Source organism: Coccinella septempunctata, chromosome 1, assembly GCF_907165205.1.
Source record: "Coccinella septempunctata chromosome 1, icCocSept1.1, whole genome shotgun sequence".
In the NCBI taxonomy this organism is placed as follows: Eukaryota; Metazoa; Arthropoda; class Insecta; order Coleoptera; family Coccinellidae; genus Coccinella; species Coccinella septempunctata.
Window position 1 is genome coordinate 1,566,811 of NC_058189.1, and position 16,058 is coordinate 1,582,868.

The 16,058-nt window shown below is 34.6% G+C and overlaps 1 protein-coding gene across 1 annotated transcript in view; it reads left to right on the plus strand.

The window, feature by feature from the left end:
- The first annotated feature begins 1,248 nt into the window (after window positions 1-1,248).
- The window catches only part of LOC123320546 (sushi, von Willebrand factor type A, EGF and pentraxin domain-containing protein 1), a 48,803-nt gene continuing 33,993 nt past the window's right edge, over window positions 1,249-16,058 (plus strand). The window contains exon 1 of the mRNA XM_044907896.1: window positions 1,249-1,609. Coding sequence (XP_044763831.1) covers window positions 1,501-1,609 — 109 coding nt within the window. The 5' untranslated portion in view covers window positions 1,249-1,500. The remainder of the gene's footprint in view (window positions 1,610-16,058) is intronic.

Here is a 16,058-nt window from a genome sequence, read left to right on the forward strand (position 1 = left end):
TTAATATGTCGCCTGTAGGGCGTCCAGCTTTCGCTTCCGTAAAGAAGTGTTGGGAGGACGACTGCTTTGTAAACAGCTGTCTTGGTCTTCAGATTGAGGTCGTGATTTTGAAACACTCTGACCTTTAGCTTCCCGAATGCCCGTGATGCCGAATTGATACGGTTGTGTATTTTCGTGTCTAGGTTAGCCTTAGTATTTATAAAGCTTCCCAAGTATTTGAACTGCTCGACCTGTTCCAGAGTTTCATTCTCCAGGCTGATATGTGTTTGAAGGCTTTCTGGCGGACTTACCAGGATTTTGGTTTTGTCGATATTGAGTCTAAGGCCTAAAGCTTCGTATATATGTTCATAGGTGTCCAGCATTATATGTAGATCCTCTGGGCTGCTAGCGATAAGTGCGCAGTCGTCTGCATATTGAAATTCAGTACGGCTTTTTGCTCTGAGGCGTTTCAGGTTAAATAGGCCTCCATCAAATCTGAATCTTATTCCAACACTTCTTACAGGCATACTCATGTCAGCAATTATCGAGACAGCTATGGCGAAAATATTGAACATTAAAGGCGCTAACACGCAGCCTTGTTTTATTCCAGAATTGGTTAATAAATGGTCGGTTGTAGAGCCATTATGCTGTATTCTAGCGGTGTTGTTGGTATGAAGGCTTTTACACACTGCTAAGAATTTTTCTGGTACTCCAAGGCGTCCCATGATTTTCCATAGCGCTCTCCGACTCACTGAGTCGAAGGCCTCACTTAAATCGATGTAGGCTGTATAGATCCTTGATTGTTGTTCACGGGCCTTCTCTTGCAGCTGTCGCAGTGTGAAAATTAGGTCCACCGTACTTCGATTTGGTCGAAAGTAGCACTGGGATTCGAGTAAAAGCTTTTCTACAGTGGAATCAGACGATTAGCTATAATCTTCGAGAGAATTTTGCCGGCCACACTAAGCAATGATATGCCCCTGTAATTGTTGCAATTTGACGTATCGCCTTTGTTCTTATAGAGGTTGATAACTAAAGCGTCTCTGAAGTCTTGTGGCACATCTCCTTGTTCCCAGATCTTACGGAATAGTGCTAGGAGACCATTGACAATGTCTTCATCTAGGGCTTTGAATACCTTCGCTGGAACGCCGTCTATCATGATGTATCATTCCCTTATAATATATGCAATTCCGCACAGTTCACCTGCTGAAATAACGTTGACTCCACTAATTTAATTCAGTCTCTTTCAACCGAAACGACCAGCAACACAACACTTTCATGGCGCGAATACGTCCCTGAATATTGTTTCGTACAAGTCTCAAGACTTTCCTTTCATTCTCAATTCTCATTCGATAATTACCTCAGCCGAAGTAGGCATGCCATCGTGCTTCACAGTATGCTCGGTAGTTTGTGAGCGTGCCACAATATGTTTTAAATCTTCCGCGTCCAGTTTCGAGGGTTTGTTATTCTGTGAACAATGAGGAAATTGTGATCTCTGTGATTGTAGTTAGGTTTATGTGAACTATGTTGGTGATCGGTGGTTGGACTACGAGTAGATCGAGTGTTAGTGATTGGTTAAGAACAGTGGTTTTTTTGGCGGTTTCCTCATGGATTACCAACGTCAGTTCATCGGGTGAGTTTTGTGGAAGAGGCTTAATGTAGAGTGGGTTGAAAAAAAATCCCGATTTCATTTGAAATTTTCCATAGAATATATCAGGAATGTATCACAAAAAAGAGGAGAATTAAATTCGCAGTTTCAGTATGAATATTGAATGAGTCACTAACATCGCAACCCACAAAATGAAATTCCGGCTATTGTCTACAGACTGTGGAACATTATTACACTTCGCATAATATTTCTATTGAAAATTCATGCGAAAACTCTATCTGCGTATAATGAAAAACCAAGTGCGTGACCCGGAAATGCATGAAAGTCAACGTGTTATGACTAGACCATGAAGATTTTCCAAAATCTTGATTTTACTAGAAAGACCTCTGTTTCCAATGTGACACCCTGTATATGTTTTGCATTACCACTAGGATGGATTCATTTCTCAATCAAACTTGACTACTGTGGACTACCTACACTTGATTCCCTTACGAAAAGAGCTCCACAATGTTTTTTTCTGCGAATCCTTAGAACTGAAAAAGCATTGATGAAGGTTCTAACTTCTAACTGAAATCATGACGGACTGTAGTATCTAGACCATAGACGTATTTTTATTTTTATGGGGAGAAAACAAAAGTGTAATATTCAAGTGGTAACCAAGATTAGTTACGTCTGAAATGAATTCATTTCTAAAAAAAAGCTACTGGCGATAAATTTACAGAACCGAAACAAAAGTGGATTACCTTCATTTTTTTCCGATTTGACATTTAATTTAGCTTCACGATTACCTTTAATTTGAATAGATCGTAATTCCCAATATGAATCTATTACTATCAATAAATAATGCATTTAAATACTTTATCTATTAAAAAAAAATTGAAGATATAAAAGTTACGTACCTACTTCAATTTAGTGCCATTTGACATTCTCTTTTTGTTTTATTGTTTTTGTTGCTGAATTCAAACGAAATACCAATGGTACAAAGATTGGAATGAATTATATACATACAGGGTGAGTCTTTGACTTGTACGAATATTTTAACAGTAGATTCTTGAGGTCAAAAGAAACATTTTTCACCTATACCATTTTTTCCGATAAAAAGATATAGCCAGTTTTTATAATGAGCTGACTTATTCCGCCCCTGGAAAATCAAAATTACCCTCAGAATATCTAGCTGAATCTGACACTACATGTCTGTGGATCTCTTAAACAGAGTTATATTCAGTGAAAGCACTCAATTCTTCAAATTTCACAGATACTTTTTGATTTTTGAACATCAAATTACTCAAAAATGGCGCTTTATACGAGAAAATATGAAGAATACTTTCATTTTACAAAACGTCCAAGTATTCATTAGATACTTCAACTTAGTTTCAAGGGTTGGGTTCTTTGAATTTTTGGTATTTTTATGTTACGTAATGGTCGTAATGAGAAAACTGGAAGACGTGGGTGATATCTTGTGTTCGAAAAAGATTCATCAAATAAATGAAAAACTATATTCCGAAATTCGTTTCATTCGATGAAACCATTTGTGAGATAGAACTAAAAATAACAAATTTTTATGGATTTTCAACAGCCTGTATCTTTTCACCAGGACCAATTCAGAAAAAAAATGAAAGAAAAATATTGTTTCTTTTGAACTCAAAAATCCACCGTTTAAATATTTGTACGAGTCAAAGACCTGTATATTATTCAATAAAAAAATTTTTTTCACTAATAATCAATTGTGTGCATGTTGATTCGCCTGCTTTTCTTTTAGCTAACACAATGGTTTTGAATATCATGAAATTTTTGAATCCACATTCACTAAAAGCAACGTGAAATTTCTCATTCATAATTATTGATACCTATATATTGGAATTGTATTGAATCTGGACCATATTTTTTTTAGGATTGAAATCGATCAAATATATCGAATTATTTCGATCAGCACTTCACGGATCATAAATATCTATTATATTACATCAACCTTCGGTTAAAAAAGCTTTCCGCCATATTTAGACATCAAGGTGAGAAAATGCACACAGACATTGAATCGAAGTTATAATTTATATCGAAGGTGATCTGATTCCCCCTACAGAGACAATCTGTTAAAACGGTATGGTAAGTTGTTCTCGCTTGATCTAGGAACAATCATACTTAATTACTATAGTTATCTGTTGGCGTAAGAATATCATGACATTAGAAATATTTATTAATAGTATGCCACTTTGTTTTTTTACCTTGGAAGCAACAGGGAAACGTTTATTTAGAATCAAAACAATAAATATTCTAAGATGGAATAGTCATGGTTGTACAGGGTGTTTCACTGTGAAAACTTCGTTATCGAGCTTTTAATCAGTATCTATAGACTGAATCAAATTGGCAATGCCCTAGCTGAAAAGATAGCTAGTATTATCAGATAGGAATTGAATAACATTTTCAATCGAAATTCTTCATTGCAGTTGTTATAAAATCATGAGATTTTTCCAGGGCTTCTGCTATCCAAGGCAAAAAACGAACTTCCTACTTGATTTGAATTTTTTTCAATTTTATTTCATTAGGTATACAGGTTGTTTAACAAGTGGTTGGCCATAGGCTAGTGGTGAATGCAGCTCATCTGGGCCTTTCAGGAAAGTTGCTTCTTTTGTACTTCAGGCCATTAGTTTTGTAGTTACAGGGTGATTAATTGATTTTGATCTTAATTTTCTGTATCTCTAACGTGAGAATGAGTGGTCCGATTTTAATGAAATTCTGTGAGCACGTTGATCAAATTCAATTTTCACATCGAATTATGTGAAACGAAATCATATTGCTATGTGCATTTTTGAGAATCCGATCCTGTTTCAAATTATATAATTTTCATTTCCACCTATGCCGATATTTTGGATAACAAAAGCCATAAAATCATTTATTTTTCACTCTGAGACATCAACTAACCAAGTGTTCAAACACGTTGCATAAAAAATATATTTGAAAAATGTATTAAATATTGAACTATGAATTTTTTTGAAATTATCAGATAGATATTAGTTTGCTCTGCAATATGAAGAAGTTCGTATTGCTCAGAATATATAGATTTTTTGTACATTGAGCATCCATTATGTGAATTGATTTCGAAGAAATCATTCTGCCTAAGATTTGATAATTTCGAAAGAATTCATAGTTCAATAATACATTTGTCAAATAAAATTTTTGGTCAGCGCAGTTGAACATTTGGTGTGTGTTGATGATTCAGAATGATTAATAATTGAAAAGAGAGCTTTCATTATTCAAAATCTCGGCAGGTGGCATTGAAAGTTATAACTAAATAATTGAAAACAGGTCTGTATTCTCCAAAATTAACTTGAAATATGATTTCGTTCAGTCGTTTCTCTTTTGGAGCAAGTGTGCCATGCGAAGTGTATATTGAATTTGATTGAAAAAAATATGTTTTTTCAATTCTGAAAACAAAAATTGTTCAACCGATCCAGAAAATATAGATTTTGCAATTTGAAAAATAAATCACAATATTCTGAGTTCAGTCCTGATAATATACGTTCTGCCTGTGCCACCCCGAAGGGCTTTTGGAAGTAAAAGAGCCCACAAATTTTCATCAAAATCGGACTAGTCGTTCTCAAGTTATGGATATCAAAAATTTAAGCCAAAATCCATAAATCCCTCTGTATATTCCAATCTAATGACCTTTGGGTACAAAAGAAGCAACTTTTCTGAAAAGGCCTTGATGACCCTCATTCACTATTAGACTATGGCCAACCACTCTTGAGATACCCTGTATATAACTTCGGAAATTATTGGAACACCGCAGTGAGTGTCTATTTTGAAATTCTATGAAATTAAGATCAAGACCCTTCAGTAAAGAGTAGCACAGAATACCTAATTCAAAACAAACTGTCGATGTGAAAATCATGTAGAAAGACTCTGTATTTAACTAGTTTAAATGTAGAGAAATAGAGTTCCTTTAGGAACTCTCTATTCGTCGAAATATAATATCCAAGTATACCTCATTCAAATTTATTTCAGCAGTCGGTTGGCCATGAAATAATTTTCTCAAGTTTTTGTAACTAGAACGAAGTTAGGTTGGCACTCATGAAATGTCGTTAATGTCATAACGCCGTTGCCACAACTAATATCAATTTTTATTACGAAAATGCCGAAAGTGATTGAAAAAATAGACAGGGTTTCAAGAAGTGCTATTTAGAATTCAGGTCCACTCATTCAAATAGTTACACCCTGATATTCTAAAATCGACAATACGTCAGACGGTAGCGAACATATTCAATGTAAGAGAATTTATATAATGTTTCATCTGAATCTAAACGACTCATATTTCAGCTGGATATTTCCACAATCAGAAAGATTGTGAATGAAGAGGATGACAAAGAATTTCCTTCTATTGGGAGACCCAAAAAAGTGGTGGCATTTGAGAATTTTATGTTTGAGTGAATTAATGCGAAAAGTTCACTGCAGGATTTTCGATAAATGTTATCGGACAATAAGTTCCCTAAAATGGATTTTTCTATATTTCATTGGACTTGTCCTATACAATGTAAATGTCTTAAGGTACTAATAAATACCTATAATTATTATATTATTACATCAATGTATCAAGATGAATAGCCACAAATACGCGCAAGTTGCCCTGTTACTTGTTTATTCATGTGAAATTTTTGGTCAAAGGTTCATCTTAACTTGAAACTTCCTTCAATTCATTTTACTTTTATTGATGCAAGATGATTTTTGTTGAAGAATTTAACATTCTTGTAATTATCTGTTAATTCCTTAGGGAGAAACCCATTCCAAACCACTGCATCATATGCATTTCATCTTCGAGTTCATATTTTTGAAATATACAAATGATGTAAGCCAAAGAAGATAACGAACATTAACTCTCCTCAAGCTGGTGCATATTATGATATTATACTGATCTCTTGTATTTTCCATGCAAATAACTGGATTTGGTATGACTTCAATCAGTTTTTATAAATTTCAATTATGTTCGTCACATATTTTCCGAAGAGATTCGACATTGTGATAAAATACGTAATAACAGAAACTTTAACGTAGAACGGGCAACATAGCGTTGATTTAAAACCCAAAAATGTTTTGACAAGCTTCATAACCCCACATTTTTGTACTATACAGAGTGAAATGTGTCAAATTTCCATGGCCAACCGACTGCTAAAATAAAAGTGAATGAAGTATAGTAGTTGCTATGATTGATTTCGCGTCTTATCGAGCATTGAAGTCTCCAACAGATCTTCAGTCTGAAACGACAATTCTCACTCGTGATTCGAATCGTAGTTGATTTTCTTGGATTCTTCTCTTGACCTTTCATGCAGCATCCTTTTCACATCCATATTCAATGCAAATGAATAATTTCTCCACCCAGGGTAATGCTGAGAAATTAATTTATTTCTATTGTGGGTGTTCCCACCAAAACAGATTCCGAGTTTTAATTGGAAGTGTTTATGATGCGAATTTACAGTAAAAGTACCACTAAACGACGTCTATCGATTCAATCCAACATGAAATATCAATCGGTAATTTCATTATCTTCTTGTTAGTCATTCGAACAGGTTGTGTCAAAAAATGAGGATCAAGATTGTGTGGGTATATTAAAAAATCGTTAATTGGCTATTTAAATAAATGACAACTGAATCAACTGAAAGGTTCACATAACTGTTTTCGAAATGAATGGAGGTTTCACTTCAACTTTTACTTTCCACTGCTCTTGGTCTGTATACCCACTCGAAAATAATAAATGTGCTTATATACACATGAACATAATATAACTTTTAACTCTATGATTCAGTATCAATGGACTAGTTAGGAAACGCTTGCTTATTTGGTTTTTTTTTCTTATTTTATAACTGAATTTATTTTATTGTTGAATTTATGGTTTCGTCACAGAGCACTACTAAGTTATTCTGTATTAGTACCCAAGTTTTAGGTATATGACCTCCATATGAAGTCCCAATATTTTTGATAACTTAGGAATTTTAAATCCTGTCACTCTTTAAGATATTTCTAGAACGAAACCAAAATATGATAAAAACTAAATAAGTATTATTTCTGGATTATATTTTTTGATGATTCATTTGCATATAGATTCATTTCTTGATTATTTCCATTTACTTACGCCATTATCCCAAGATGACATTACATTATTTTTTATTTAACAACAGACATATTCATCGCATTGCAAATCAAGTTCTCCAATGCGACATAATTAATGCAATACTTATGCATAAATATGTATAGCTTGAATATTTCAACTTCGATTCAAGGTTCAATGGATTGGAGCTTTCTAGGGTGTGCGAAATAGAATGTTTAACAATGTTGGGATGAAAAAAGTTTCACCACAACCTATTATAAGAATTTTACTCTGAAAAATATACAATTTAAAGTTTTAGTGTTTCCATACAGGTTAACATACTTATTTGGATAATGTTTCGTACGTTTAAATAAAATTCAACCACCTTTTTCAACTAGCCACACAACTGATATTCGACACACGTAGGTAATTTGTTTTGTTCTTGTTTGGACCTAATCTGATTTCATGATTTGAATGTCTCTTACTCAACTCCGTTATCTCATGATAAAAATCTCAAATTTTTTCATGTAGATCAATGTGGATCGAGATAACAATAATTTCGAAGGTCTTTCTGGTATGAAGGTTGATGTTTCTTTATTTACTTAGTAGGAGCTATAAAATCATTTGAGAAGACAGGAAGAATTCTCTAGAACGCCATCTAGATAAAGAATTGTCCTGTCCCAAACTCTTGCAAAAACTACCTACATCTAAGCCTCGATATAAGCTGTATCGTGATATAAATGAAAATTTTTATTACTCAATAACAAACCCCCAAAAAATGCGATTGAAGAAAAATACAAATTGTTCTTCTTTTATCGGTAGTTACTCTATGTGTTTCATTTAGTAGCAAGATACAGCACTGCGTATGTACGAATTCGAAATTACAATGTTAAAATCTGCAAAAATATGTGTGCTATTCAAATTTGAAAAGATGGAAGCATTTGTGATGAAATCGAAAGTCAGAAGTAAAAAAAGGGCATCAGAGGCCTTTTGCGTCGTTGTACTTACCTACAAAATTTCACAAATATCGTCCATTTCGTTTGACAAATATTCACTTGGTTCTATACTTACTTTATTCCAAAGTGCATAAGATATAATGTTCTGTTAAACGGAGTATAAAAATCTCTCATCACGGTGAAAAAATGTTAGTTTGACCTTCTTACAAGATGTACTCAACAGGTTGTACATACCTATAATCATGCCAGTGAATATTGTGCAAGCAGCAGAGCTTGATTTTGAATTCACGAATTGTTGCAACATCTCCCATGTTCGTACCCAGAACAGAAAGTTATAGATTAATTTCAAATCAAACATGTTCTTCCACATTAAATAGCATTTGTATTTATACATCGAAGTATGCTTCGAAATGAGAATCAAAGTGAAATGATAAAATTGTATCTCCTATATTCTTTATATGGTAATTGAAAGCTAGCAAATTGGAAATGAAGCATTTGCAGACAAAAGTCTAGAAGTCCATTCCGAATAACTCAGGGAACAATAGCCCGCCAATGTTTATGTAACACCCTTTATATGCAAACGTATAAAACAAAATTCTGCAACAGCAGAGTTAGCAGTGAAAAATATGAAAATCCCCAACAATTTATTCCAATTCATTCAAATTCTATTGCTATCTATTTCTTGGGATTAGCGAATAGATCCATCTAAACTTAATTTAACGTGATCATGACGCCTTGAATATGACAAGTTGAGAGGTTAATAGGCATACGTTCAACTGAATACCTTCCAAATTTTGTCATGATTCGTTCATACAAGGATTCCAATAAAGAAATCAATTACTGTTGGGCTTTTAAATTAATCATAGGAAACTTAGGTTATCAAGGTTGAAGTCGTGTTATTGGATTTTGAGAGGTTGTACTTTTGATTATACTTCATCATGAGTACTCATCTCTGAAGCACTGAATATTTCATACGAACGCGTTTATCATTTAGTTCACGTCAATTTGGACATGAGAAAAATTGCTGCAAAATGGATCCCCAAATGTTTGAATGTTAACCAAAAGCGTGCAAGGGTAGAAGCATCGCGTTCGATCTGTGCTCGATTTGAAAACGATGTAGACTTCTCAAACCGAATCGTTACTATGGATGAGACTTGGGTACATTTCTGCGATCTAGAAACAAAGCAACAATCGATGGAATGGCGACACTCTGGTTCTTCAAGACCTAAGAAGTTGCGTGTCCAAAAATCTACTGGAAAAGTTCTTGCTTCAGTTTTTCGGGATTGCCATGGAGTAATCATGATTAATTTTTTGGATAAGGGTAGAACAATAAGCGGTGATTACTATACGACATTACTGACTACTCTATGGAAACAAATTGAAAAGAAAAGACGCGGAAAGCTATCCAAAGGTGTTTTGTTTTTGCAGGACAACGCCCCTGCACACAAATCTCATGTTGCCATGCAAAAAATTCTTCATTCAGAGTTTGAATTACTAGAACACTACCCTTATTCACCAGATTTGGCTCCATCCGACTATCATCTCCTTCCCCAATTGAAAAAAAGTTTATAAAGTCGTGAATATTCTTCCAACGAGGAAGTAATAAAAGCTGTGGAGGTCTGGTTTGCAGAGCAAGAAGAAACATTTTTTTTGAAAGGTCTAGAGATGTTGCAGGTTCGCTATAATAAATGTATCCAATTAAGAGGAGAATATTTTCAGTAATAAAATTTTGACATTGAAATTTTGTTTGGTTCTATAGAAGGCTAAGAATTTTTCAATATATCCTCGTATGAGTGCCAAAAATAAAATAATTTGTATCACATTTTTAGATTTTTCTCAAAATCTTTCAAATGGGCGATGTTCCAAAGACATCTTAGCAAAAAAATGATATGTGTCCATATCATAAAACAATAGGTACTGTGTATCAGATTTTGTTGCGTTCATTTCGGGACACCCTGTGTTTTATTCTTTCGTCAAATCGAAATAAAATTTCATAGTTATTCGTCCAGGATAAGATAAGTAATTTTTAAAGTTGAATGAACGAACAAGGAGACTCTTGTCATTATCTCTCATCTCAGAAATGATGAACACCATCATCTGTATTTTTTTCCAATCTATCCTGAAATATTTCATCCAAATGTGCACCTGCCACAGTTAAGAATTGCAAAAACTTTTAAAGACAAGCCTAATCTGTATTTCAGAATACTTTTGACATCTAATATAAAAAATAATGAAGTAAGTATATGGAGAGATTTCTATGTCTCAAATGTTTTCGTCATCACTTGGTTCAGCCATATACGGATATGGTATGCCATATTTGATCATGGTGATAATCATCGCCGATATTGTCGACTGTCTATACCAACACAGCAGTTCTAGATGTTATATAACATTCCTTATAATCCATACTACAATTACTTATGCATTTTGTTTCAATTCCTGACCTTCACACCGTTACTTTTCTGACGAAAACAAAAAATTCCATTCTTGGCTATTGCGAAAAAGCTAGTTCCAGATTCCCCACCCACATTTGCAACCTACACATTTGAATATCAAATCACGACATATAAATAATATCCTCATATTTCCTAACAGAAAGAACAATTCTTGTTTGCGGCCGATCAACCTGTGAAATATACGATGTTCTTGAATTGTGAAACGGATAGCCGTGACTCTTTCGGTACAATAAATTCTTGACCTTCAATATTTGCTGATTTTGGGAGTGTCTGAAATCCAGCTTCAATCAAAGGTTGAGTCAATGAGTTGACTTCCGCAGTACAAAATGAAAGTATGTAGACACCTGAAAGTTTGGCATACGAGAATATATTGAAAAATTCTTAGCCTACTATAGAACCAAACAAAATTTCAATGTCAAAATATTTTATTTCTTAACATAATTGGATTCATTTATTACAGCGAACCTGCAACGTCTCTAGACCTTTCAAAAAAATGTTTCTTTTTGCTCTGCAAACCAGACCTCCACAGCTTTCATTACCTCCTTGTTGGAAGAAAATTTACGACCTTTTAAACTTTTTTTTTCAGTTGAGAAAAGAGATGATAGTCGGATGGAGCCAAATCTGGTGAATGAGGGGGGTGTTCTAGTAATTCAAACCCTAAATCACGAATATTCTGCATGGCAACATGAGATTTGTGTGCAGGGGCGTTGTCCTGCAAAAACAAAACACCTTTGTATAGCTTTCCGAGTCTCTTCACTTTAATTATTTTTGTAGAGTGGTCAGTAATGTCGAATAGTAATCTCCGGTTATTATTCTACGCTTATCCAAAAAATCAATCATGATTACTCCATGGCAATCCAAAAACAATGAAGCAAGAACTTTTCCAGCAGATTTTTGGACACGAAACTTCTTAGGTCTTGGAGAACCAGAGTGTCGCCATTCCATCGATTGTTGCTTTGTTTCTTGATCGTAGAAATGTACCCAAGTCTCATCCATAGTAACAATTCGGCTTAAGAAGTCTACACCATTTTCGAATCGAGCACAGATCGAACGCGATACTTCTGCCCTTGCACGCTTTTGGTCAACATTCAAACATTTGGGGATCCATTTTGCAGCAATTTTCTCATGTCCAAATTGACGTGAACTATATGATGAACGCGTTCGTACGAAATATTCAGTGCTTCAGATATCCGTTTTAGCCCAATTCGACGGTCTGATAAAATCATGTCATGAACTGCATCTATATTTTCGGGGACTGACACAGAAACTGGCCTTCCCGATCGGTTACCATCTTCAATGGAAAATTTACCTCTTTTGAGGCTTGCAGTCCAATTTTTCACTGTCGCATACGAAGGACATTGATCACCAAGGGTATTAAGCATATCTTCGTGAATCTGCTTACCTCTTAACCCTTTTAAATACAGGTACTTGATGATGGCTCGATACTCCAATTTTTCGTTTTTCACAATTTCGGTGGACATCTTCTTTCTTTTAATATATTGCGTAACTCTGGTTTACTTTTTTGACCTCAAACTTCAAACTGACACATCTAATGAGTTATTGTTCGTTGCTATGGTAACGCAATATATTTTTTATGCATGGAACTGGTCTAGGTTAACTAGATATCAATACATCCTCGTATATGTGTTAATTTATTTTCCGATAGTTTCAGAATGATTTTGACATTGGAATTCTCGATTTTTTTTTGCCCACACATAAATTACCCTAAAATTTGAAGTTTTGAGTTATGGTGAGATCAGATTCTGGATAAATAAGTGATTTTCGGTTTGATACAGCTGGCTAAGCGTTGATCTAGCAGAATCTGCGATTTCTTCGAAAATTGTAGAGCGAATTTTCACCGGAATAACCCTCTAAACAGACTGAAAGTATAGTGTAATCAAATTCTCGATAAAAATTCGATTGACGATTTGGTTGAATTTGATGGTATACAGGGCAGAGCTGAAAGTTGCAATTTCCTCTTAATTTCTGAACACCCTGTAGAGGTAATTAGTGACGAAATTATGGGTCTTTGAATGAGTCCTTGAAGCCTGATCTTCTCTTAACATTTTGTTGTTCAATTCACGTCCATAGCTCTTTCCTGAAAGGAAATACGATTTTTCAAGTGAAACTATGCAATTTATAACAATAACGATAACACAAAGAATATACAGAGGAATTTATGAAAAATAAAGGCCTTCCTATATTCTAATATTGAGACTCCACGTGCTTCCAATACAATTGGAAATTGCCTGTTGTGGAGCGTTTTCCAATTCGTCAAGAAGAGCTGTTCTGAGAGCTAGAAAGGTTTCCGGTTGGGAATAAGCCTCCCTAATATGTCCCACACATACTCATTCTCAATTGGGTTCAGATCGGGGCTAAGTGGAGGCCAATCTAATCGATGGGTGTTCTGATGTTCATCTCATCGAGATAATCTGATACAATTCTCACCATATTGGCAACTGCTTGCGCATTTAAAAAAAAAACACTTGCTAAATGGAATGCTAAATTCCAGTGACCTGTAAGTGAAAGGATGAATTACATAAACACAAATCCTAATATTGCTACGCGAGAGTCTTAATGTTATAAATTGCGTAGTTCCCTTCGAAAATTTCAGGAAGTATCTAAGAAAAAGAAAGGAAAACGTTAAGAGAAGATCAGGCTTCGAAAATTCTTTTGAAGACACATCACTGCATCAGTAATTACCTCCACAGAGTGTTCAGAAATTCAGAGGAAATTGCAACTTTCAGTTCTACCCTGTAGATATAGTGTATACTATCGAATTCAATTGAAATTCCTGCAGACTCGACATCAGATGATAAACTAGATGAAATAGGCTACAAATAGACAAAAATATCATCTAAATCGATGCACACCTCGAGAAGTTATTTCAAAATGAATTTGGTGAAAAAAGTTTCTGTCCAATTTTTTTGAGCCGGAGTGTTTCCGAACTTTACTTACTTCAAGGAAATGTGGGAAATCCGGTGTGGGTTTAAAAGAAGGCTTAAAATCATGATAAGATCAGATAAACATTCCATTAGCTTCTGTATTCTGCTAGCTAAACGTTATCTCCAATAATTGGAGAGAAAAAATTCACTGGCGGAATACATAAATTAGTCCATAATTTAATTTTTTAGTGTTTTTTTGTGGTCAAACTATCGAAACAGAAACGATTCAATGCATAGAGGTTTCTTTCTTGACCCACAGTTGAAGTCTCCGAACAATCTACGTAAATTGTTGATGTAAATGTTGAAGTAACTTAACGTTTATGGTAGACACAGAAGTGAAAGGTTTTTGAGGTACCTTTTAGCACAGTGTCATATTTTCACCAATCGAAATCTACAAAAACAAGAAGGTTGAATTGGTGGTGTAAATGCAGGTGTTACGCAAACTGGCTCATGTTGAACCGGATGGACAAACATGCAGACCGGATGTTGCACGGCTGTCACACTCGGTGATCAGACGAAATGAAAGCGAACTTAATTGAATTCCGTTTGTTTTACGTTAAATTATCAAATTATAATGACGGTGTGTCTGGATTGATTTTCATTCGGAAGTTGACATAATCATTATTCGTTTTGACTGTTCAAAAGGTTACGAAATTATAGAATAGGTACCCTTAATCTTTCTTCAGCAAAGATATCGTTGAAGATTTGGAGGATTCCTGAAAATCAGTCTCAAATAAGGTAGAAAAATAAAGCCAGTTATTATATTTCACTTAGAGTCATTCGGGGTAGCTGAGCGCAGTGGGTAAGTGTGCGCAGTGCGTATATCTCGACTATGCAAAATGTATGAAAGAGGGGTTCATTTGGGTGAAGCAAGTTCGCAGAATCGCCAAATAAGTTTTTCATAGGAGTGCGTCGTGCCACGTTTCTTTAACTTTTTATTTGCAATCAATCAAATTCACTAGTTTTCTTGTTAATTTTTAGCATCTCTGCAAATTCTGCCAGGTCCAAGTTCCGAGTCCGGCAGTGTTGAACAATATTTTATTCGATTATGGGCATATTAATCTAAATATATAATAAAAAATTTTAGGTTCTCTTAGCTGCTCAACTCTATAAGAACCGTCAATTCAAATTTTGGCTTACTGGGGAAAGTGTGCGCGGGTAAGTGTGCGCATAGATTCATTATATGGGCATAGTTCATTGAGGAATAAATTATGACATTGTTGATTTTCTTGGTTAAGACTCGATCAATATTGTCCTATTTGTTCAGAAAAATATGAAGAGCCACCAACAGGGGAATGTATCAAGTGTTGTGTTCACCAAGAATTGTGGCACGAACAATAATGCACTGCTTGTAAAAAGGCGCTTCTGTATTGACAATAAACAGCATTTCTCTAATATTGTAACATTTTGATGACATTATTTTGTAATTTGTTTTGATTGTGTGGTTCACTAAGCACTGCGTTCACTTACCCCGTGAGGGTGCGCACACTTACCAGCAATACGGGGCATGTGAACGCACTCCGACTTTCTCTATTAAATTCTTTTTTGCGGAAAGAAAACGTTTTTGTTTGTTTGCTTTTGGATGTTTTCTTATAGATTAGAAAATTCTCTATCTTATGAATATGTTTTAATTTTCCTAGCTTCAATATTTGAAACAGGGTATGGCTTGAAAGGCAAAAGTGCGCACAGTTGCCCCGAATGACTCTATATCTATTCGGATATATGGATTTCAAGAAGTTGTTAACATGACATTATTTTTTACGGTCAAATTGTGTGTACACAATAACATTCATATTATGAAATATAATATGAAATGCAATAGTTGAACTATGTATAAAATGGCACCTATTGTATTATAAAACTGCATATTAAGAATTACCTTTGTCTGCCAATTTCAGGAAGCATCACTGAGCAGATTTCTATACAGGTTTTCAATAAACGATTTTAATATCTCAATGGGCTTTGAATTATTCTTTGCTGCTCCTTACTCAAGAGAGTAAGAATTTCGAGATTCTATGATGCTAAAATCATGCCTTCGCA